Source organism: Notolepis coatsorum (genome assembly GCF_963971535.1).
Source record: "Notolepis coatsorum genome assembly, chromosome: 19".
NCBI classification, from domain to species: domain Eukaryota; kingdom Metazoa; phylum Chordata; class Actinopteri; order Aulopiformes; family Paralepididae; genus Notolepis; species Notolepis coatsorum.
In genome coordinates this window covers 4,026,037-4,050,478 of record NC_140183.1, presented here as the reverse complement: position 1 = coordinate 4,050,478, position 24,442 = coordinate 4,026,037, and the positions used below count along the sequence as shown (strand labels likewise).

General features: G+C 42.9%; 1 protein-coding gene across 1 annotated transcript in view; it reads right to left on the bottom strand.

The window, feature by feature from the left end:
- The window catches only part of ptk2ab (protein tyrosine kinase 2ab), a gene marked incomplete at its 5' end in the record, with an annotated part of 181,706 nt that overhangs the window by 81,911 nt on the left and 75,353 nt on the right, over positions 1-24,442 (bottom strand). The window contains 7 exons of the mRNA XM_084335922.1: positions 393-533; positions 4,185-4,239; positions 4,392-4,454; positions 4,643-4,722; positions 9,055-9,142; positions 14,167-14,333; positions 19,159-19,448. Coding sequence (XP_084192048.1) covers positions 393-533; positions 4,185-4,239; positions 4,392-4,454; positions 4,643-4,722; positions 9,055-9,142; positions 14,167-14,333; positions 19,159-19,448 — 884 coding nt within the window. The remainder of the gene's footprint in view (positions 1-392; positions 534-4,184; positions 4,240-4,391; positions 4,455-4,642; positions 4,723-9,054; positions 9,143-14,166; positions 14,334-19,158; positions 19,449-24,442) is intronic.

Sequence of the window (24,442 nt, the reverse complement as noted above, 5' to 3'; positions counted from 1 at the left end):
GGCCAGTACCAAACCACCACACTGGTAATAAATATACCCATACCAAACCAACCTGCACACACTATAGTGGAAAAGAACCAAGTGTTGTGTCACCATTGTTTCGGGGGCAGGTGTGTGTGTGTGTGTGTGTGTGTGTGTGTGTGTGTGTGTGTGTGTGTGTGTGTGTGTGTGTGTGTGTGTGTGTGTGTGTGTGTGTGTGTGTGTGTGTGTGTGTGTGTGTGTGTGTGTGTGTGTGTGTGTGTGTGTGTGTGTGTGTGTGTGTGTGTGTGTGTGTGTGTGTGTGTGTGTGTGTGTGTGTGTGTGTGTGTGTGTGTGTGTGTGTGTGTGTGTGTGTGTGTGTGTGTGTGTGTGTGTGTGTGTGTGTGTGTGTGTGTGTGTGTGTGTGAACTCACCCCCAGAGCACATTTGAAGCACTCCTTATCGAAGCGGTAGATGGGAGACAGGATCTCAAAGAACTTGTGGATGCTTTGCTCATCGTTCAGGTTGGCAAACTGTTTAAACGTCTGCTGGATCTGCTTCCGAAGAGTCTTGGCCTGAAGGGAGAGAGACAGACACAGAAAACATTGGTGTGGGCATGTGTTGTTGTGTTTTGTTTTTTCTTGTTTATTCAAGTTCAAGTTTCAAGTTCAAGTTTCTTTAATAGTTGTCATACAGAAGTACAGAATACTTTTATACAAAATGCTTCTTACTGTTACGCTCCAGAGACTGTGCTAGACAAGATAAGTATGAAATAAAATAGTATAGCATGTAAAATAGAAGTAAAAATAGAGGTCACAGTGTTCAGTATAGACATCACACAACAAAAGCAAATCAAATGTACACAATGAAACAATAAGAAAAGATCTGTGCAGGTGAGGAAGGAAACCCTACAAAGTCCTCGCCTATAAATAAAAACACAAGTAAGAGAGAAAACCATAATATTGCTAATTCAATCACAAAACAAGACAAACAACAACATAAGTGTGTGTGTGTGTGTGTGTGTGTGTGTATGTGAGTGTGCTTGTGTTTGTGTGTGTCATTCTAGCCACCTTGAGAGCTGAACCTTTTTAACTTTTTTCTTTGTTTTTAAAGAGCTACGTTGTTAACTCATTGGCCGCCAAAAACTAGTATTCTCGTGTTTCGTCGCCAACCGTTCAGCGCCAAAAACGAGTTTTCTCGTTTTTAGATCCTTTGATATTTAAGCATTACATCACGTGCAGGAGTGTGTTATACTCATTAGATCACGCCTAGGGGTGGTTGTTAGTCCCGACGCGCAGCGGAGGGTCGTTAGACCCCTAAAGACTGTATTATTATTATTATTAGACCCCCCCTAGGCGTGATCTAATGAGTATGACACACGACTTCAAGTGATGTAATGCTTTTATACAATGGCCGAATTCACCCAACCTTATTGCTATACAATAAACACACAGTAATTGAAGCATAATGGAGATTTATTCACAAAACCATCCACAGAGAAAGTAGATCCAAGTCTGAAAAAATAATAATATAAATATCGACTGCCATTTATTTTTTAATTTTTTCTTTTTTTTTTCACGATTTTTCTTTTGTTTCACAATGGGTCATGACAAACCAATTACATAATCCAACATATGTGTAACAAACTAACATATTCCAGTTGACTATCTTTTTTGGAGGATTCGTTCAAAATATATTCATACTTCCATTTGTCTATCTATGGCGGACTCATTCAGACTCATAAAAAAAAAAGAAATAATAATAATTCGGTTGTGGGAGGGATCTGGGGTCACGTGGAGTGTGTTATACGAAATAACAACGGCTAACTTGACTGTTTCAGCCAATCAGAATCATGATATTTCCATGCCATTGTATAATTTTCCTTTGATCCCCCCCCTTTTTTTTTGATCTTTTTCCCCCTCCATTTTCCTCCGATTTTTCTCCCATCCCAATGTTAGTCGTTATGCCAATTCCCAATCCCCTTCCTGGTCGCTGCGCACTTACCCCCCCCAGTCGGTCTGGGAGAGTGGAGGCTACCACGTGCTTCCTCCGACACACGTCCAGCCAATCAACCGCTTCTTTTCACCTGGCAGCGCGGATTCTCATTGAGAGGGCGTAGCGTGTGGAAGGATCACACTATCCCACTCAAGCCCTATCTGCGCTTAGCAGGCGCCCCGACCGAACTGTAGGAGTCGCTGTTTTCTCCCACCCTCTAATACTGCCAATTGTATTAGTGTGAACGGCCAGCCAAGCTGGTGACAACCCCGGCTCTGGTGCAAGTCCAGAGCCTGCAGGATAATGAAAGACCCCCACCACCCCAATAACAGCCTGTTCCAGCTGCTGAGGTCAGGCAGACGCCTGCGAATTCTAGAGACTAAGACGGAGAGGCTTAGGCTAAGCTTCTTCCCCCAGGCCATCAGAGCCTTGAACGGTGAACATTGAGAGACACATAAACTGAACTATCCACACACAAGTACATACACGACACGCACGCTGAGCACGCTCACACACTAGCAGCCACTTTAACACTCATGCCGCACACACGCACACTTATGGCCAGAGGAAAGGCCACTTAAAATAGTATAACATCAGGAACAGTGTATTGCACTACTAAAGCTAACTAGCATGTCCTATATGCTCTGTAAATACTAATGTACAGATACCGAGATGGCACACCATGTACCTGTTTATTGCACTGTTTTATTGGATTCTATTAATATGTTGTACCACTGTATTTTATTGGATTCTATTATATGTTGTACCACTGTATTGCACATCGTTGCGGGCAAGACCAGCCGCATTTCATTGTATACCTGTATGCCGTGACAATTAAAACTCTTGAATCTTGAATCTTGAATCTTGGAGCTGTGAGCTGGATTCGAACAGGCGAATCTAGCCGCTCCGTGGTTTGGTGACGAACACAATCTCCGTTACGCCACCTGACCGCCTCCTTTGATCCCCATTCTAAACACTCAGAGCTGCCTGTGTCTCCCTGGCACCGCTGCCTACGTTAAAATGGCAATGACGATCGGATCCCGCCAGGTGGCAGTATGGCCTACCGTTTAAACTGGGGATCTCAGTTGTCTTTCAGTACTGAGGTACCTCCGGCTTGAGGAATCCCTTCCCTTCCCCTTCAAAGTGAATCAGAACACAACGATCTGTCGGAGATTTGATCGCATGGAACCCATTGTTTCCCGTATTATAGCCGTGCCCAATGCACAAGAATAATTGCGATCACGATGGGATTATTCATTTTGGAGTACCTTCTGACTAAGGTAAGGTCTATTCTAGGTCTATTTTACCTAACCTAAAACATGCTTTTGGTAACGATGCAGCTTCGTAAAATGACCCCCCCCCCCCCCTTGATGATTTTGTGAAGAAACATCTATATATGGTATATACCTTTGATTTGGAAATACTATAGGTTTCAGGTGGGCAACCCGAACGATTTGGGTCTATGCATATAACACGTCATATCTCGCGATCTAGAAAAAAATACTGGATTATTTTGGAAAGGAGCAATGTTTAGCGTGTAATAGCGCACAAACTAAAGTATGTAGAAATTAACTGGTTTGTCAGTGTTAGACTATAAACAATGCCTGTCAAATGAACCATACTATTGTCTCCATAGCTATAATACAGAACACACGATGGGTCCGCAAGCATCGCGAAAATGGTCAATAACGCTGGCGCCATTGAGTAACGATGGGGAAACAGCGTGGCAGTCAATGAGTTAATGTTAAGCTCCTAGTTTCAACAGAAATATGCTAAATATATATATATATAATCTGTTCTCATAGTAGTACACTGCTGTTCTCTGACGGTGCCTGCTTAAAGAAACGCACAAACGAGAGGAACAACTGACCTAAGCTGAGCATCTGTGTCACACAGATGGGGCTTCGAAAGATATGTCATAAACTGATTTGATTTGATTCACCAAATTCCACACAGTGTAGTTGGGAATGTATTTATTGGGCTCTTCTGGGGGTTCACAGCGTACGTGTGGTTGTGTCATTTCTATGTGTGGCGATTCGCAAAAGGCCTTTCTGACAGACTTCCTGTGAGATTATTAAGTACCAAACCAACACAAATTTCCACGACAGCATGATCAAACATTAGATGCCATTTTAAGCTGCACCAGCCAAATGAGCATTGAAGAATATAGATGTGAAAACAACAGATTTGGATGTGAACGGTCATGTTCAGTGGTTTCAGCAGTAGCTCACCTTGAGAGACTCCAGTAGACTCTTAGGAAAGAACCTCCTCAACCCAACATCCTTCCTGTAGAGACATTACACATCACTGCTCGCTAGGATTCACACTATTTATATCAATGAAATCGATGACAGGCATGTACTGTATATAAATAATAACTGAAGACGTGATATGATATAGCTACGCATGAATGAATGTTGAGTACAATCACTTCTTACTCTAGTAGCTCGTAGTTCGATTTCTTATCCAGGGCATTGCCAGGCATCTCTCTGAAGAACCGTCTGAAAGACAACCAGAGTGACAGAAATGAGGAACAACATGAGGGAGAAACATGAGGGAGCAACATGAGGGAGCAACATGAGGTAGGAACATGAGGAAACAACATGAGGAAACAACATGAGGGAGTAACATGAGGGAGCAACACAAGGGAGCAACATGAGGGAGCACATGTGTGCGTTTATGTGTGTACCTGATTTCCAGACAGCCCAGCTTCAGAGCTACATCCTGCTCCACCTGGTCTGCCATCTGCTGCATATAGTCACTCTTCACCTGAAAACACACACACACGCAATGTAAAAGCATAAACATATTTAGCATTTTTTTTAGCATACCTGTATAGGCTAGATAATTGAGTTTCAGCTTACTTACTTCATATAATTATACCATGTGTGTCTGTCATACCGTGGCACTTTGGAAGTTGTTGATATGTCATTGATATGCATCATTGTCACCAAGACTAATTCCGGTAGATTCACTGTATTTAGTGAATGTATTTAGTGATTTCTCAAGATTACATAAAGGTTGAATGAATGAATGAATGAATGAATGAATCATATGAATGAATGAATGAATGAATGAATGAATGAATGAAATGAATGAATAAAGTGTTCCCTCTAATCTTGAAAAACTACAGACCTATCTGCAATCTTCTGTTCCTATCCAAAATATTAGAACGGATTGTCGCAACGCAACTTACTGACCATCTATCAAATAACAATCTTAATGAATCTTTTCAATCAGGCTTTAGAGCCTTACACTCCACCGAAACGGCGCTTACCAAAGTCACAAATGACTTACTGCTCTCTCTAGATTCAAACCTAACTTCTGTGCTCTTATTGCTTGATCTCAGTGCAGCCTTTGACACTGTCGATCATTCCATTCTTCTGAGTCGGCTCGAGAATCATGTTGGCATTCAGGGTCACGCACTCGCTTGGTTTAAATCTTATTCAACTGATAGAACACACTGTGTGGTCTATAATGATTTAACATCCGAAACCCTCCCAGTGCAATGCGGTGTCCCACAAGGGTCTGTTCTGGGCCCTTTGCTATTTCCGGTTTATATGCTACCCCTCGGCAATATCATACGCAAATTTGGCATTATCTTTACGCTGATGACACCCGATTATACATACCTATTAAGCCAAACGATTCCTCCCAATTACAAAATCTCGAGGCTTGCCTGCTTGCCCTTGGGGGTCGGACCTCGCTGTTTGCACCCGCATGCAGGTGAACAAAGGCCTTGTCTCAGCCGAGAGGATGTCTCAGAAATGGCCAAAGTGTCGGCATTTCAGAAATCGGTCAAAATAGAGAAATGGCATTTTTGAGTGCTTTGAACTGTTGTATACGTGTCTCCTCATTTCCAAAACTTAATGCGACTTGTAAATATGTTTAATTCTTGCTAGACTGGCATGGCTGTAATTATCCCGGTTTTCCAGAGAACTACATTGCGTCATGTAAACGCACATACACGCACGCACACACACACACCGAGAGACAGAGCGGTGTGTGCACGTTGAATAGGTGTTGGACCCCTGCAGAGCTTGTAGCACTGGACAGATTCTAAACTACACATTGGCTTTTCATATGTATGAATTATCTCTCGCAATAATATCCACGGGACTCGACTTTTTGCTGAGTCGTTGCGCGAGTTGGACGTTTTATTTAATTGATCACTGTAGGCTCATGACAGCAACCAAGTGACTTTCAATCACTTATGGTTGAAATGTGATTCCGGAGAGATACCTAAATGCATTCCGTTTCATTCAGAGAGAGAGAGAGAGCTAGGGGGGGGGGAGAGTGAGAGAGAGAGAGAGAGAGAGAGAGAGAGAGAGAGAGAGAGAGAGAGAGAGCTAGGGGGGAGGGAGCGTGCTGCTCCGTGTTTCTCACATTGTCGCTCTCTGCCCAATATCATAATATGAGGCACCGTTGTTTGCCACAAAACTATACAGTGACAATGGAAATACCAGAGCCAATGGTCCAGTCATATGTAATGACTCCTCATGATAGATTTGCAATTGAAAAGTCAATATGATGAGACTGAAGTATCCTATAAACAGTTGAGGAGTGCGTACAATTATATTATCATCAACGTTAACTTTGTATAGTCTATTTTACTGCCACGATTTTGGGCCTATACATTTGTTATTTAGCCTTTATTGTATATTAATATTATATATTGTTATTGACTGACACCAACCGGAGGACGCTTGCCCTCGTACTTTGTTTGCCACAAACAACAAGCTCCCATTGGCTGGTGCAGATTTCTGACAACGTGATTGGTTCAGATGCATCAAACCTGTCAAAACACGGACCTGTGTGTAAAAGCCTCACAGAAAATACGACAACAGTTGTCACAGTATACTCGATGCATCGTGGCTTGTTCTACATGCGATGTAGTAAATTACTATATCGTGAACATCGAGTATATGTTGTAACGTCAGTTAGCCAGACCTAGGCTGCGTCCAATTCCTCCCCTTGGCCCTACCCCTCGTTTTGGAGTGCCCTCGATGGGGAGTCACAAAATCAGACAGCACTAGCACTCAATTGCCGACAGTGTAATGACACAACTCACCCACGCGTGTTTACATTACTTACAGGCAGCTTACATCAGAAGGACCATGAAGCTTGCTCAGCATACCATGTAAATTATAACGAATGTCTTCAGTGTTTATGCTTGTATATAAAAAGGTTTTTGGTATCCAAACTCTTGACATTTTGTGTTGTTATTTTGTAGCACAAGTGTTAATCAAATGTTAGTCAGGGTCTTTATATTCATACAGTATGTCAGTCAAATAGAAGATGAATGTGTGAGACTATAATAAAGCATATGCAGTAGTACTGCAGTGTATTACATGATACTGGTAGTGGTAGTACATATTAAATTGTACTACAGGATACTTCATGTTACTAAAGAATGCTACATGTTACTAAAGGATAATACGTTACAACAGAGTACTACATTTTACTAAAGGACACTACATGTTACTAACATTTTGTATTATGTATATTATTTATGCTTAGTATACACAAAAACCTAACACAGCATTTACCAAAGACAAAAAACATTGTTATGCCAGCCATATTGGATTTCATCTGCCGTCTTGGATATGAATTGTGTTATTAATCTTTCCATGTATTATTAATATTGGTCTTGAAATTCTGAAAATAATGATGTTTTTTAAAGATAAACTTGAATTTCATAACGTTTGTGTTCCATCTCTGCATAGCAGTGAGAGATGGAGAGAGAAACCATATGGATGTACTGAGGTTCAGACAGGTTAAATTAGCGATGTATTATTAGTTTGTCATGACAAACCAATTACATAATCCAACATATGTGTAAAAAACTCTAAGGAAATGAATAAAGGGAAGATGATAAAACAGAAGGTTTTGTAGATACAGTACTGAATTCTCCCATCCGGACCAATGCAATTTGAAATATTATTATAGAATATAGAATAGCAGGCTTATAAATTACCTTATTATAGCCAATTCGCAAATGTATGGATTGTGCCAAATCTTATATTTCAAATGCCAGAGTTAAATTTGTATTTAGTATCACCAGGCGTGCATAAGAACAGATAATGAAATCTACTGTATGTACAGTAGCTTTTTTTTATTTTTATCAGGGTGCTACCATTTTGAAACCAATTTCAAATCTAATTGTTGCTACATGCAAAAAATAGGGAAGAGAAACTAACTGTGCTTCAATATATGTCAATAACGTTAAGTTGTGTGGTGTATTATCCCGAATAATAAGAGATATTAAAAAAATTCATACAGAAGTAATTTGCTTGAAACCCCATAGAGGCTTTTGGGAAGTGTCGTTCGAAAAAATCGATTTAATAACACTTTAACGGTTAACCTATTGGTAAACTAACTTATTGATGATAATATACATTATAACTGCTGTTGTGACATGGTTATGATGTTTATACTTGAATATGTTTGTAATAAATAAATAAAATAAAATTATACTTTTGTCAAACAGTCTGGAGAGATTGATTTATGACGTGATGTCATTTGCGGTCCGCCGATGGACCGCACAGGAGGAAGAGGTTAATGATTATATAATATTTCAGATAATGAAATTAAATGTTTATCATCAACTATCCTTTAACTTAATTTTCTTATATACTTTGATTCTACTGTCACCATGTATGCAAATATATGCTCACTACAACTCCGCCCACTACAAACATGGGAACCCCTGTCCCCATCTCCCCATCTCTCTGAGTGGTTGTCTCGTAGTGTTGACCAAGGTGGTGGATGTCTCGGGGTGGTGGCCAAGATTGCAATGACTGTTCTACCCCCACCATGGTTATGTGCACCACTGAGGTCATGGATCAGCTTCATACCGTCTACCGGCATGCCTGTGGTTTAGACGTTGAGTTCATTGCTGGGTTAAGTACTTCTATTCTATTCACACTTACTACCTATTCTATTGCTTCTATGTAGTTGTGTCCTTTCTAAGTGTTGTGATTCTGTGTGGTTGTGTCTTTTCTATGTGTGCTGTTCCTGTGTGGTTATGTCCTTTCTAAGTGTTTTTATTCTGTGTGTTGTGTTCTTTCTATGTGTGACGTTCCTGTGTGGTTGTGTTACCTGGTGATAGAGGTAGTTGAGCGAAGGTCGGTCTTCTGAGAAGTGGCTCAGATAACCTTTAGGAAGATAGCGCATCCGCAGTTCATACCTAGGAGAGAGAGAGAGAGGTGATTTAATTCAATTCATTCATTCAATCTTTATTTATACTCAATAAATACACTGAGTAGTTAAACAAATGTACAGTGTCGTCGAGATGTTACATTCACAAGTATCATAGTGCGTTCATAAATATAAAGACATCAGACAATCAGAATAATTAAGAGCACATTTTAAAATACATTTTAAAAATGTAAATAGTAAAACAATTTAAAAATCATTTAAAAACAATTACATATTGTGGTGACCTGATTGATCATTAAGGTTCTAAACCGACCCATAGACACCAGAGTGTCTAGTTTCAGTGTTTCCTGCAGGGTATTCCATGAGGTAGGGGCAGAGAAGCCAAAAGCAGATCTACCAAGTTCAGTACAAACTCTAGGCACTCGAAGTGTAAGACAAAAACTGGATTGTGTACGACCGGGTTCAGTGGTCCATTCCAATAATGAAGTAATATAATTTGGACAGTCTCTAATTATGGCTTTATAAAGAAAAAGATTCCAATGCAACTTACGTCTCTCTGTCAGAGAGGCCCACTTGACCTTATTATATAGGATACAATGGTGAGTACCATAATTATCACCGGTGATTAATCTAATGACTGAATGGTTAACAGAGTCTAATGGCTTAAGAGTGGAAGCTGCAACATGTCTATAAATCACATCTCCGTAATCCAAAACAGATAGGAACACTGCTTCAACAACTCTCTTTCTGCTATTCATAGGGAAACTGGCTCTATTTCTATACAAAAAGCCAATATTTGTCCGTAATGTACTGACGAGAACCCCCACATGATATTTAAATGTAAATCCTTCATCAATCCAAATACCAAGGTATTTGTATTCTGAAACTCTCTCGACATCAGAACCGTTCAGAGTAGATATGCAAGTCACTATAAACAATATTCTTGGCTTTGGAAAACAACATGAATTTAGTTATACTGGCATTAAGCACCAATTTTAGACTAATACGTGCATATTGCAGGGTGTCAAAGGAGAGTTGTAAATATTTAGTGGCCAGTTGCACAGAATCAGCAGTACAATAGAGAACCGTGTCATCCGCGTAAAGGTGGCTTTGACAGCTGCTCAGAGATGAGAAAATATTATTCATGTGAATGGTAAATAAGACAGGGCCCAGGATTGATCCCTGTGGAACACCTTTTGTGATGGGTAGAAGCTCTGATTGGGCATTTCCCATTTTCACACACTGAAATCTTTCAGATCAATTGTTTATTTATCTGCCAAAATGCCAAAGGTTTTATTGAGTTGAATGAAGGATGCCTTTGGTATTGTTGCATCCTCATAAAACAGAACTAAATATTTTATTTGGTTCAATCAAAGTTCAACTTTAGAAACATTGATCATATGGTTTGTTGGCATGGCGCCCCCCACCTCCTGGCAATCTTCAGAAAACATGCACCGCACCACTCCCTCCCAAAGCCCCCCCCCTTCCCAAACTGGGATGCTACATTTGTGGCAGAAAACGAACAGGGCCCCCACCCAACGAGGCCATAAAATACTAACGTGCGCTCCAACATCCAAACAATGCAGTGATTTGTCAAGGTGTTTTTGATGAGTGAGATTAACATCTTCATTCTCTGCACTCTTTCTTCAACAGTCGCGACTGATGACTGAAAGAGTTGAGAGGACATGGTCAAGTAAATTGTACCATAAAGGGATATGGAATAGGAACAAGATATTAACAACTGTATTATCCCAAAGGGGAAATTGTAACATTGATTGACTGACTGAGTTCTACTTACTGGCTGACTGACTGTTTTACTAACTGACTTGAGTTCTATTGAGTGACTCACTGACAAACAGCCCGCAGGGAGAAGTGGGTCAGTGGAACAGACGCCAACGGCCTCCGTTAGATAACTAAAACAATCAAGCCGCAACATACTGATGAATAAAACATCCTGCACTCTATGATGAATGAACCGCAGGGAGAGAGAGAGAGAGAGAGAGAGAGAGAGAGAGAGAGAGAGAGAGAGAGAGAGAGAGAGAAGGAAAACATTTGACAAAAAAGAAAACAATATACGTATGTGATGGAGAGTGAATCCACGTAAGATGACAGAGAGAGGTGTGAGAGAGAGAGAGAGAGAGAGAGAGAGAGAGAGAGAGAGAGAGAGAGAAAGTCAGGGGGAAAGGGGTAGAGAACACATGATGAAAAAGATGAAGAGGGAATAATGCATGAGATGAAGGAACAGGGGAAATAGAGAGAAAGACCATGAAAGGAGGGATAATGACGTGTCAGGATGAGATGGAGAAAGAGAGAGAGAGAGAAAGAGAGAGAGATACACACACAGAAAGAGACAGAGGGGGGAAAGTGAGATAGAGAAATATAGAGAGAGGTCCCTGGAGCTATGTTTACGATGTTCTAACAATAGAAGCAGCAGCTCAGTAATCAACGTCCCTCTTAACTCATTCTGCGCCAAACACGAGATTTCTCATGTTTCAAATCCAACCGTTGAGCGCCAAACACGAGATATCTCATTTTTAGATCCTTTTTTATTTTTTTCGATTTTCCCAATCTAAACACTTGCACGGACCTGCCTGTGTCTCCCTGGCACCGCTGCCTACCTTATAATTGCAATGACAGGTGGTAGTATCGCCTACCTTTTTAACTGGGTCTCTCAGTTGTCTTTAAGTGCCTCAGTGCCTCTGGCTGCAGGAATCCCCTCCCCCTCAATGTGAGCAGCACACAGCCATCTGTCGCCGATTTTCTGGCCTGAAACCTATTGTTTTCCGTATTCTAGCCAGGCCCAATGCACACCGGTAATGGCGATCGCGATGGAACTACTGGGATTATTCATTTTAGAGTACCTTCTGACAAAGGTAAGGTCTATTTTAGGTATATTTTAACAAACCTAAAACATGCTTTTGTAATGATCACAGTGTCATATTTGACCAAACCTAAAACATGCTTTTGGTAACGATCGCCGCTTTCCCCCCCCCATGATGACTTTGTAAAGACACATCTATAATGGTATATACCTTTGATTTGGAAATAATATAGGTTTCAGGCGAGCAACCCGAACGATTTGCGCATATGCATATAACACGTCATATCTCACAATCTAGGAAACGAGACTGGATTATTTTGAAAGGGGGCGATGTTTAGCGTGGAATAGCGAGCGCACAAACAAAAGTATGTAGAAATGAACTGGTTTGTCAGTGTTGGACTATGAACAATGCCTGTCAAATGAGCCATACTAGGAGACGGTCAGGTGGCGTAGCGGAGATTGCGCTCGTCACCAATGGAAGAGGCTGCGGTCTCGACTCCCGGAGTCAGCATTGCTTGGGGCTTGGGCTGATCGCTATACTAACCTGTTTGGCTGGGTTAGGGGGAGGGCAAGTCATGGGTGGGAATCTGGCGTTGTGGACAGCGACAGGTCAGGTCTGGGCGCTTGCTCAGCGGAGGCAGGACTTGATGAAGGCAGCGTGACCTCCCACGCGTTACACTTCACCAATGAGAGTCCTCGCTGCCAGGTGAAAAAAGAGTCACTGGCTGTCGACGCGCATCTCGGAGGAAGCGTGCGGATGACTTCAGGGTTCCCTTGTACCGACCAGTGGGAGAACATGCGCACAACAACCAGGTAGTGGAGGGGGGGGAATTGGCACAACGACTAAATTGGGACGGGGAGAAAACAGAGACAAATCGGAGAAAAAGAGGATAAAAAAATAATAATAATAAATGAGCCTATAGTAGCTATAATACAGAACACACGATGGGTCCGCAAACATCGCTAAAATGGTCAATAACGCTGGCGCCATTGAGTAGAGATGGGGAAAACAGCGTGTCGGTCAATGAGTTAACAAGACTGGCTAGACCGTGCCCGCGTCACATATACACTTTGACTGCTGTTTTGATAGGGTTAGGATCTTTACTCTTGGTTACATTTGAAAAAGAAATGCAACATTATTTAATACGGACTGTATTGATCCATTCATGACGTGAAATAATAAGTAATAATACGTGTTTGCTCGCCAACGCTTGAGCGCCAAACACGTAATACGTTTTTTTTGGTTCCTTTGATCTTTTTCCTCTGTACATTGGAATTGCAATGCCGATCGAATATCACCAGGTGGCAGTATCGTCTGTGTCTGAACTGGAATTGCATTGGCTTGGATACACGTTTTCCTTTTTCTTTGTTTTTGGTAAGGGCTCCTCCTCCTGCTTGAACAGAGATTCACATTGATCGCCTCAAAATTCCTTTGCCGAAGCCTATTTTACCATTGAAACGTGTATAGACATATACACTGGTAATCGTGATGGCGATGCGATCACTTGGAATTATTCTTTTTGGAATACCTTCTGGCTAAGGTAAGGTATATTCTATGTCTATTTTACCGAACCTGAAACGTGTTTTTCTAACGATCACAGTTTTGTGTTTTACCGGACGTAAAACATGCTCGACAAACACAATCACAGTTTTGAGTTGAGGGAATCAACCAGAACGATTCGAGCTTATTGCACATAACACGTTTTATCTCGCAATCTATGGGAAAAGACTGGATTATCTTGGAAATGCGCGATGTTTAGCGTGTAATAAACTACAAACTACAGTGTGTAGAAACAAACAATTTTTTTCCATGTTGGACTACAATTAGTGCCACACCATTGTCTCCACAGCTATAATACAGAACACACACACAGCTCTGCAAACATCATGAAACACCACGGAAATTACCATTTTAAGCTGGCCTTCTAGCGGCAGAGATGGGGACAGCTTATGGCGCTGAAAGTGTTAAGGATCGGGCTTAAGAGGTTAACTAACCAACCTCCTTCTTAACTAACCAAACTCTCTCTTAATGCTATCTGGTGGCAGTTTGATGGAAATAAGTTGACTAGCTGCGAGTCCTGATTTATCCTCGGCTTGTTTCAGTCAACTCTGACGATCTACAGTGTTGTCATGGCAACAAACTGACATATTGACCTCTCTGAAACCTTGAGAGAAGCCTATAAACATCTATCTAGCCATCCATCCATCCAACTGTGTGTCTGTAGTTGTACCTCCACTCCTCTTGTGGGTGCCGCTTCTCGTACTTCTCCCTGACGTGGGACACGCCCAGATCTGGGTGCAGCCAATGGAAGGCCTCAGAGCGCAGGTGGGTCAGACGAAGTCCCAGAGAGGAGACACAGCGAAGCTTATGAATCTCTGCTATCTTCTGGATCACCCCCTGGAGAGAGAGACGGAGAGAGAAACCGAGAGACAGAAGGGAGAGATAAAGACAAAGAGAGAGGGAGACAGAGAGAGTTTGATTGATTGATTGATTGATTGAAAACTTTATTAACAGATTGCTTGGGTAGGGGGTGGGTGGGATACACTGTACACTGTACATTGGAATATTGACAAAGCCATACTTGGTAATTTACTGTACATTGGAGGGGGTTGGGTTAGGACATTTGCAGGGGCCAGTTTCGAATTGCAGTCTCCCGTAGGTGTTCTTTGAGAGTGTTTTTTGAAAGTGGGTAGTGATTCACATTCCTTTACAGCTTTGGGTAGGGCGTTCCACATTGATGTGGCATAATTGCTAAACGTGTTTAGTCCCTTGTTTGAGCCGAATCTGGGTTTAACATGATTTGTGGAGCTCCCTCTGGTGTTGTGATCGTGGTATTGACTGACCTTTGGGAAGTATTTTGACATGTACATGGGTACCTTGGTCGTGTAGTGTATCTTGTAGACCAGGCCCATTGCAAGTTGCTGTACTCTGTCGTCTACTCTAAGCCATCCTAGGTTGTCAAAGTGGGCAGGGGTGAGGTGGGTTCTAGGAGTCAGGTCAAGCAGTAGTCTGACCAGTTTGTTTTGAGATGTTTGTAATTTTGTTTTTAGTGCCTTTGAGGTGCTTTGGTACCATGAAGTGCAAGCATAGTCGTAGTACCCTTGAATGAGTGCTCCTGCCAGAGTCTTCAGGGTATTCTTGTTTACCAGAGAGGAGATCCGGTACAAGAATCGAGCTTGTTGGTTGACTTTTTTTTATTACATTGGATGCCATTTTGTCATAGGAAAGATTAGCCTCTAGGATGGAACCCAGGTAGGTAATTTCATCTTTCCTTGTGACAATATTGTCACCCACTGTAAATGAGAAGCCGTCGGTCTTGCTGAGTTTGTTATTTGAACCGAAGAGAATGGACTCTGTTTTGCCCATGTGTAATGATAGTTTGTTATCGGCGAGCCATATGCAGATTTTGCCTAGTTCCGAGCTGAGGGTTTTTTCAACCTGTAACTTGTTCTTGTCAGAGACCAGCAGGGCTGAGTCGTCCGCAAACAGGAACAAGTTGCAGTCACAAGCTGACGACATGTCATTTGCATAAATTAGGAACAGTAGCGGTCCTAGTATGCTTCCTTGTGGAACACCACAGCTCACTGGGAGGGGGCGGATAGGGTACCGTTTACCTCCACCATCTGTTCTCTCCCCTCCAGGTAGGATTGTATCCAGCTCACTATCAAAACCAATTGCTTTTAGCTTGTCAATCAGAATGGTGTGATTGACAGTGTCGAAGGCCTTTTGTAGGTCCAGCATGACCATGCCGCAGTATTTGCCCGCATCCACCTCTTGTTTGATGTGGTCGTTCAAATAGAGAAGGCATGCGTCAGTGGAGTGGGATGTTCTGAAGCCAGATTGGAATTCGTAGATTAGATATTTTTCCGCGAGGTACTTTTCGACCTGTTCGTATACTCTTTTTTCCATGACTTTCGAGGTGGAGGTAAGGATAGAAACAGGGCGGTAGTTGCCTGGGTCTAATTTGCTGCCCTTTTTGTGCAGGGGTGTTACTCTTGCAATTTTGAAGTCCTTGGGGATGTGTCCCTGTTTTATGGAGAGGTTTATTATGTGTGTGATGACTGGGGTGATGGCGGCTGCTGAGTCTCTGAGGAATTTGGAGGGGATGTTGTCATGGCCAGTGGCCTTGTTCGGTTGGAGGGCGCTCAGTTTTTTGAGTACCTCATCTGTTGTTACCATTTCCAGTTTGAAGTCGTCTTTGTGGACCCCTCGGTTCTTGTAGTATGCTACTATGTGTTCTACCCCATAATGCCCTGAGTGGGAGGGTAGTTTGTTTACCAGTGTTGTGGCTATGTTTGTGAAGAAAGTGTTTAAGTAATTGGCTATATCCAGCTTGTCTGTGATGAGCGTGTTGTCCGCCTTTATGTTTATGTTTGAGAATCTGGTTTTAAGTTTTTTACTGCAGCCTAGTTGCTTATTGAGTCATTTCCAAAGTTCACATGGTTTGTTTTTGTTTTCCTCAGACCAAGAGGGAGAGAGCGAGAGGGAGAGAGAGAAAGAGAAAGAGAAAGAGAAAGAGAGAGAGAAAGAGAGAGGGGGCAGAGCAACATATAGAGAGAGCAAGAGAAAGAGATACAAAGGTTCTTAACACTTTGAGTGCCAGCGACGATATATGTCGTTAGTTCATGCCGACCGTTGAGTGCCAGCGACGCTAAATATCGTGAATTCATATTTCATCAATCTAGTCTCACGTTAGTGCTACAAACTCTCTCTGAGCTCCAGTGTGGGGCGGCGTGGCTCAGGGGTAGAGCGGGTTGTCCAATGATCCAAGGGTTGGTGGTTCGAATCCCGCTCAAGCCCATGTCCATCCCACTGCCGTTGTGTCCTTGGGCAAGACACTTAACCTACTTGCCTCGTATGAATGTGTATGCATGTGAATGAATGTTGGTGGTGGTCGGAGGGGCCGTAGGCGTTGATTATTCGCCACGCTTCCGTGAGTCTGCCTCAGGGCAGCTCTGGCTGCAATTGTAGCTTACCACCACCGGTATGACTGTGTATGAACGAATAATGGACTCTGTGAAGCGCTCTGGGTCAGTGAAGAGCGCTATATAAATCCAAGTCTTATTATTATTATTATTATTATTATTATTATTATTATTATTATTATTATTATTATTATTATTATTATATTATTATTATTATTATTATTATTATCATCATTATTTATTGGGAAAATACCGCCCCCTATCGTCTCTCCCTGTTGTAGTGCACCCCATTGGATTAGACTGAATGAAACACATGGGGGGGGGGGGGGGGAATCCAGCTTCCTCATTTTACTTCTCGGGCAAGCCATCCGAGAGGATCCAAGTCATTGCCGAGCCGCAAAACAGCGTGGAATACATATTTCCAGTACCCAGTGCTGGATCAATAAACGCGATCGATATTTGGAATGGCGATCAGGAATTGGAATAATCTTTTTGGAGAACATCTGATCTGAGGTAAGGAATCTATTTTACCAGTCTTGGGGTAATCAGAGCTTTTTTCACAGATATATCAACGTGTCCCCTATGTGTGTATGTGTGTGTATGTGTGTGTATGTGTGTGTGTGTGTGTGTGTGTGTGTGTGTGTGTGTGTGTGTGTGTGTGTGTGTGTGTGTGTGTGTGCTGATCAGGAAATAAGATAATCGATTTTCAGCCCGCTTCTCTAGCGTGCATAAGTACACATATACTATCGATAATCTAGCATTTATTTGAAAACAATTCATAAATAGACAGAAAAATTACAATGTGTTTTGTGTATTCCAGTAAAGGGCGATTCCTGCAGAATCACTTTTCTTTTCTGGAAATTTCCCAAAACTAGAGTTTTTCAAAATGGTATAAAACGGAAATGTACCGATGAAAAAACAATCCGTTTCGACAATGTTGACTGCAAGCAAGTTATTGATAAGCGACGGGCGTATTAGACACATAGCCATAATTTAAGATATATTTTATGCGTTCGCAAATGTGCTCGCCCTCTCATTGAATAGAGCGCTGGCACTCAAGCGCTAAATCGTGCGCCCCCTGCTGGCACTCCAAAGTGTTAAGAGTCACCTTTTATTTTACAAAAAAGTGATGTTTGGTGAAAGTTAGATTTGCACTTTATTAATCCCAATAGGGAAATTCATTCTTGTTTGATGATCAAGAGGCACCTTTTATTTGTTTTAAGTGAAGTTTGGTGATAAAGCAAGTTATTGCACTATTAATCCCAATAGGGACATTCATCTTTGTTTGATCAAGAGTAACCTTTTATATTATATATTTATATTATTATTATTATTATATATTTTTTTTAAAGTGAAGATTGGTGAAAGTTAGGTTTTGCACTTCAATCCCAATAGGGACATTCATCTTGGTTTGATAATTTTTTTTGTCAAATAAAAGCAAAGCTTATTTGAATGATTTCCTTGGCGTTTCTAGTTTTCAAGAGAAAAAAAAATAGATAAAAATCTTAAATCGGATTTAAAAGAAAAGAATCAGGGATTTGATTTTTAGGCCATATCGCCCAGCCCTACGTTCGGAGCTTCATTCGGAAACACAGATGAATGTCCGAACCGTAGGGCTGGGCGATATAACGATAAATATCGCGATATATTTTTTGTGACCTGCAACAGGGCAGTTTTAAAACCAGAGACAGTGGACAGACTTGTCTTTCTTGCCTGCAACTTAAAGTAATGGCTTTGCTTGTCCAAATGACAATACTGACCAAATTGAGATTTATTTTTCTCTTGTCCATTTATTTTGTTTGCTTTCTAATTTAAAATACAGTTTGAAACCGTCTGTACACAGTAGGCTATGTGTGCTAGCAGAACTAGACTCCAGTCACGAGTCACGGTGCACATGTGCGGTGGTTTGTCCACCAAAAAAGCGCCAAAAGATCGCAAATAAACTAGCAGAGCCAGAACTGTTCAACTCCTCTGGAGCCACAGCCAGCAGAGAAGCCGGTTTACTTTAGCTTTTAAACCAGCTGCAGCCTGAGTACTGGAGTGTGAGGGGATGTAACACTAAAGATGGCGGCAATGACAAAGAATTGCTGCAAAATAAACATTCTGTTGTTAAAAAAAATAAAAAATAAAATTAATACTTATAACAATTCGATAATTATCGATATAGAGAAATATGATAACATTATCATATCGTTATCGCGATATGATTTTTTTCCATATCGCCCAGCCCTACCGAACCGTAAAATAATAGCGTCCGGCCGGACCTCAGCCCTGGGGTGTGCACAGCCTCATCTCACCCGAACGTCTGTCGCGTCTCCGTGTCGTATGTTACTGGCCCAGGTACACGGTTCGCTGTTGTTCTCGAAGTAGTGGAAGATCTTCAGAACCCGGTCCATGGAAGCAGCCGGTCGCTCCGTCCCACCTCCGGAACCTCCCGTACCAACACTGGCGCCACCCGCTCCGCCCGACCGGGACTTGACGCCGCCACAACCGCCCGCCGCCGAGTGGTTGAGGCTGGGCTCCAGGTAGGATGAAGACGCCATGCCTGATAGAGCCGGTGCAGCAGGGGTTAACTGACTATCATATTCTGGTAGAGAGAGAGAGAGAGAGAGAGAGAGAGAGAGAGAGAGAGAGAGAGAGAGCGAGAGCGAGAGCGATGGGAGGGGAGAAATATTATTGTTTGTTTATATTCATATTATGAATATAACATTGTATGGCTGACTATACAATATTGACCGACAACTGGACAAGGATAGTAACTGGCTTCCATTGGCAGAGACATTTTGTAAACACAAGTGACAGTGAGTGACATTCCAGCCTGGCAGCATAGCTATAAAGACATATTCATAATCCAACATATGTGTAAAGAAACAACATATTCCGATTGGAAGGACTCCCATCTCCTCCTTCCTGCTCGCGTCTCACACAGGGCTGAGCTGTGCCGAGGTGCCGCCCCCCTCGCACGGCTTTGATCTCACTCGAGTGAGGAGGAGCGGAAGACCGCTGGTTCTCCAACATACAGCGGTGTGCTCTTCAGAATGTACCGGGAGAAACGTTTACTGTACCCCGCAGACATAATAAGCATATAAGCAGTGCTTACTAACGTTATTAGTTACGCTATTTCAGACCGAATTAGTCATTCATTTGTCTAGCACAGTCTCTAACAGTGTAACAGTAAGAAGCATTTTGGATAAAAGTATTCTGTACTTCTGTATGACAACAATGTATGCCTTTCAAATGTTAAATGATAAATGATACACAGCGAAATCTACGCTCTCTCATCCTGCTTTCGCCAACGGCAGTGAGCTTGCCGCTGCGGCTGCCGCGGGGGCGTGCCACGCGCGTCACGTGGCCGTCGCGGCCAATCAGGCCAACCCCGGAAATCAAATACGTTGCGGAAGTGGTACACGCGAACGGGCCACTCTCTGTAGTCGGCTACGGTCTTGTGCGGTGCTATTCCCAAACCAGGAGGTGATATTGCCAGTCAGGATGCTCTCTATTGTGCATGAGTAGAAGTTCTTAAGGATCTTCTGACTGACTTGGAACTTCCTTAGGCGCCTGAGGAAGTAGAGCCGTTGCTGTGCCTTCTTCACAACACTGTCAATGTGTGTGGTCCATGTCAAGTCCTCGGCTATGTGGACTCCGAGGTACTTGAAACTGTTCACTCTCTCAACCAGTGCCCCGTCGATGCTGAGGGGGCTGTAGTCCCTGACCCCGACCTCCTGAAGTCCACAATCATCTCTTGTTTTGCTGACGTTCAGGGAGAGGCAGTTCTCCTGACACCACTGCGACAGATTCTCTACCTCTTCCAGGTAGGTCCTCTCGTCGTTGGCAGAGATCAGGCCCACCACTGTGTCATCAGCAAATTTGATGATTGTGTTGTTGTTCCGCTGTGCCACACAGTCATGGGTGTACAGGGAGTAGAGGAGGGGACTCAGAACACAGCCCTGGGGGGCCCCTATGTTGAGCGTGATGGATGAGGAGGTGCAGTTGCCTGCTCTCACCACCTGGGGTCTACCCATCAGGAAGTCCAAGACCCACTGGCAGAGGTCATAGTTCAAGCCCAGGTCCCTGAGCTTGGCTATGAGTTTGGAGGGGACTATGGTAGGGCTGGGCGATATAACGATAACGATAAATATCGCGATATATTTTAATAATCGATATCGAATATCGAAATAAAAAAAAATCGAAAAATCGTTTTTTTTTTTTTTTTTTTTTATCTGCAACAGGGCAGTTGTAAAACCAGAGACAGTGGACAGACTTGTCTTTCTTGCCTGCAACTTAAAGTAATGGCTTTGCTTGTCCAAATGACAATACTGACCAAATTCAGATTTCTTTTTCTCTTGTCCATTTATTTTGTTTGCTTTCTAATTTAAAATACATTTTGAAACCGTCTGTACACAGTAGGCTATGTGTGCTAGCAGAACTAGACTCCAGTCACGAGTCACAGTGCACATGTGCGGTGGTTTGTCCACCAAAAAAGCGCCAAAAGATCGAAAATAAACTAGCAGAGCCAGAACTGTTTAACTCCTCTGGAGCCACAGCCAGCAGAGAAGCCGGTTTACTTTAGCTTTTAAACCAGCTGCAGCCTGAGAACTGGAGTGTGAGGGGATGTAACACTAAAGATGGCGGCAATGACAAAGAATTGCTGCAAAATAAACATACATCTGTTGTTAAAAAAAAAAAAAAAAAAAATGTTTTTTTTTTTTTTTAGTTTTTTTTATACTTATAACAATTCGATAATTATCGATATCGAGAAATAAAATAAAATTATCATATCGTTATCGCGATATGATTTTTTTCCATATCGCCCAGCCCTAGACTATGGTATTGAATGCTGAGCTGTGAACCGATGAACAGCATTCTCACATAGTTCCCCTGCCTCTTGTCCAGGTGTGATGCTGCCGTGTGCAGCACATGGGCTATGGCGTCCTCCGTGGACCTGTTGGGGCGATATGCAAATTGCAGGGGGTCCAGGTTGATGGGGAGGGAGGAACAGATGTAGCCCTTCACTAGCTTCTCAAAGCACTTGATGGCTATGGAAGTGAGAGCTACAGGGCGGTAGTCGTTGAGGCAAGCGGGCGTAGATTTTTTGGGTACAGGGATAATGGTGGACTTCTTCAGACAGGTGGGGATGACAGCCTGTTCTAAGGACAGGTTAAATATGTCAGTGAATACCGGGGCCACAGACTTTTAGGACGTGGCCGGGGATGCCGTCCGGTCCTGCTGCCTTCCTGATATTCACTTTCTTAAAGGTCCTCCTCACCTCATGTTCTGTTATCCTGAACACCGAGTCTCCATCAGCAGTGCCCCCCCCCCCCCTCTATTGCAGTGAAGGACATATTGATTAATCTTCAGTTCTAAATTAATGTGGTTTCTTAGGGTGGTGATACACTGGCCAACTTGTTGGGCAAGCGGATGTTTACTGATTGCATGGCAACTTCTTGTTGCTAACACCATGCTAGCACGTCCCCCAGCTAACACCATGCTAGAACCGAACGTCCCCCAGCTAACACCATGCTAGCACGTCCCCCAGCTAACACCGTGCTAGCACGTCCCCCAGCTAACACCGTGCTAGCACGTCCCCCAGCTAACACGTGCTAGCACGTCCCCCAGCTAACACCGTGCTAGCACGTCCCCCAGCTAACACCGTGCTAGCACGTCCCCCAGCTAACACCGTGCTAGAACCAAACGTCCCCCAGCTAACACCATGCTAGCACGTCCCCCAGCTAACACCGTGCTAGCACGTCCCCCAGCTAACACCGTGCTAGAACCAAACGTCCCCCAGCTAACACCGTGCTAGCACGTCCCCCAGCTAACACTGTGCTAGCACGTCCCCCAGCTAACACCGTGCTAGCACGTCCCCCAGCTAACACCGTGCTAGCACGTCCCCCAGCCAACACCATGCTAGTGTAGCCCATGCTATTTTCTTGTCTAGCTGAAACATTCATTATGGACTGTGAATTGGGTGACGCTCCCTGGAAGAGTGTAATTTGTTGACGCTCCCTGGAAGAGTGTAATTTGTTGACGCTCCCCTGAGATTTACGTGGTACAGCCCTGCTTGTGAGCAGAGTGTGGAAAACTGTTCCTGGTTGCAAGCATTTGATAAGCAATCAACGGAGAGACAGAATATTGGAGCAGTTGGAGAATATTAGAAAAGTGACAGAAAACGGTATACTTGAACAGAAAACTACTTGGACAGAAGATGAAATATAGAGGATAAAGAGAGGATTCCGTGCTGGAACTGGACAAGGAAGAGAGAGGAAAAGACTAGCTGACTTGAAGACCGAATTGGAGGAGAAACCATTGTCAATTGAAAGACTGATAAACAAATGGAAGAATCCTGATTGGTTTTTGTTACCCCCTTCAGTGAACACGGATCTGCATCAACTGAAGTGGTCTTCTTCATTGACCTTCTCCACTCACCATCACCCAACGGTCGGCTGGTGAACTTTAACTTGGCCCCTGGTGGTAGGAACAGAATATCCGTTCCCTTTTTGTTTAATTGAGTGCACTCAAAACAGACTTTATTGGGTACCTTTTTTATTTCATTTATTATTTTCTATAAATGTGGACCATTGCATGGAAGCTATGATGTTGTAATGTGTACTGAACCTGGTGAACTCCTTTAAGTTATATAAAAGGTAAAACGTAGATCACGGTGCCTGTGTATTTTTCTTAGAGCCAGTCTCCTTGAACCTATAGTTGATAGTTGTACCACTGCAGAAAGAACTGATGGCGTTGAATTACAGTAGGTTACACTAGCACCTCCTACAGCTATCAACCATGCTAGCACATCCCCCAGCCAACACCATGCTAGCACCTCCTACAGCTATCAACCATGCTAGAAAGTCCCCCAGCCAACACCATGCTAGCACCTCCTACAGCTATCAACCATGCTAGAAAGTCCCCCAGCCAACACCATGCTAGCACCTCCTACAGCTATCAACCATGCTAGAACGTCCCCCAGCCAACACCATGCTAGCACCTCCTACAGCTATCAACCATGCTAGAACGTCCCCCAGCCAACACCATGCTAGCACCTCCTACAGCTATCAACCATGCTAGAACGTCCCCCAGCCAACACCATGCTAGCACCTCCTACAGCTATCAACCATGCTAGAACGTCCCCCAGCCAACACCATGCTAGCACCTCCCCCAGCCAACATCATGCTAGCATGTCTCCAATACACTTCACCAGTTTCCATAGTACAGCCAACACCATGCTAGCATGTCCCCCAACTAACACTATGCTAGCATGTCAAGTCAAGTCAAGTCAAGAGTTTTATTTGTCACGGCATACGAGTATACAATGAAATGCGGATGATCTTGCACGCAACGATGTGCATAGTACAATAGTAATAACATATAATAGAATCCAATAGAACGACATTGTGCAATAAAAACAAGTAAACAGAGTAAGGCATATCGGTATATGTACATAGTTATTTACAGAGCATGGTAGGACATGCTAGGTCCTGTGGTAGTGCAATAGTTAGTAGTTAGCTACGGATGAGGCACTGGGTCTTTATGTACATGCTATATTATACAATCTCAAGTTATACTATACTATTCTTAAAG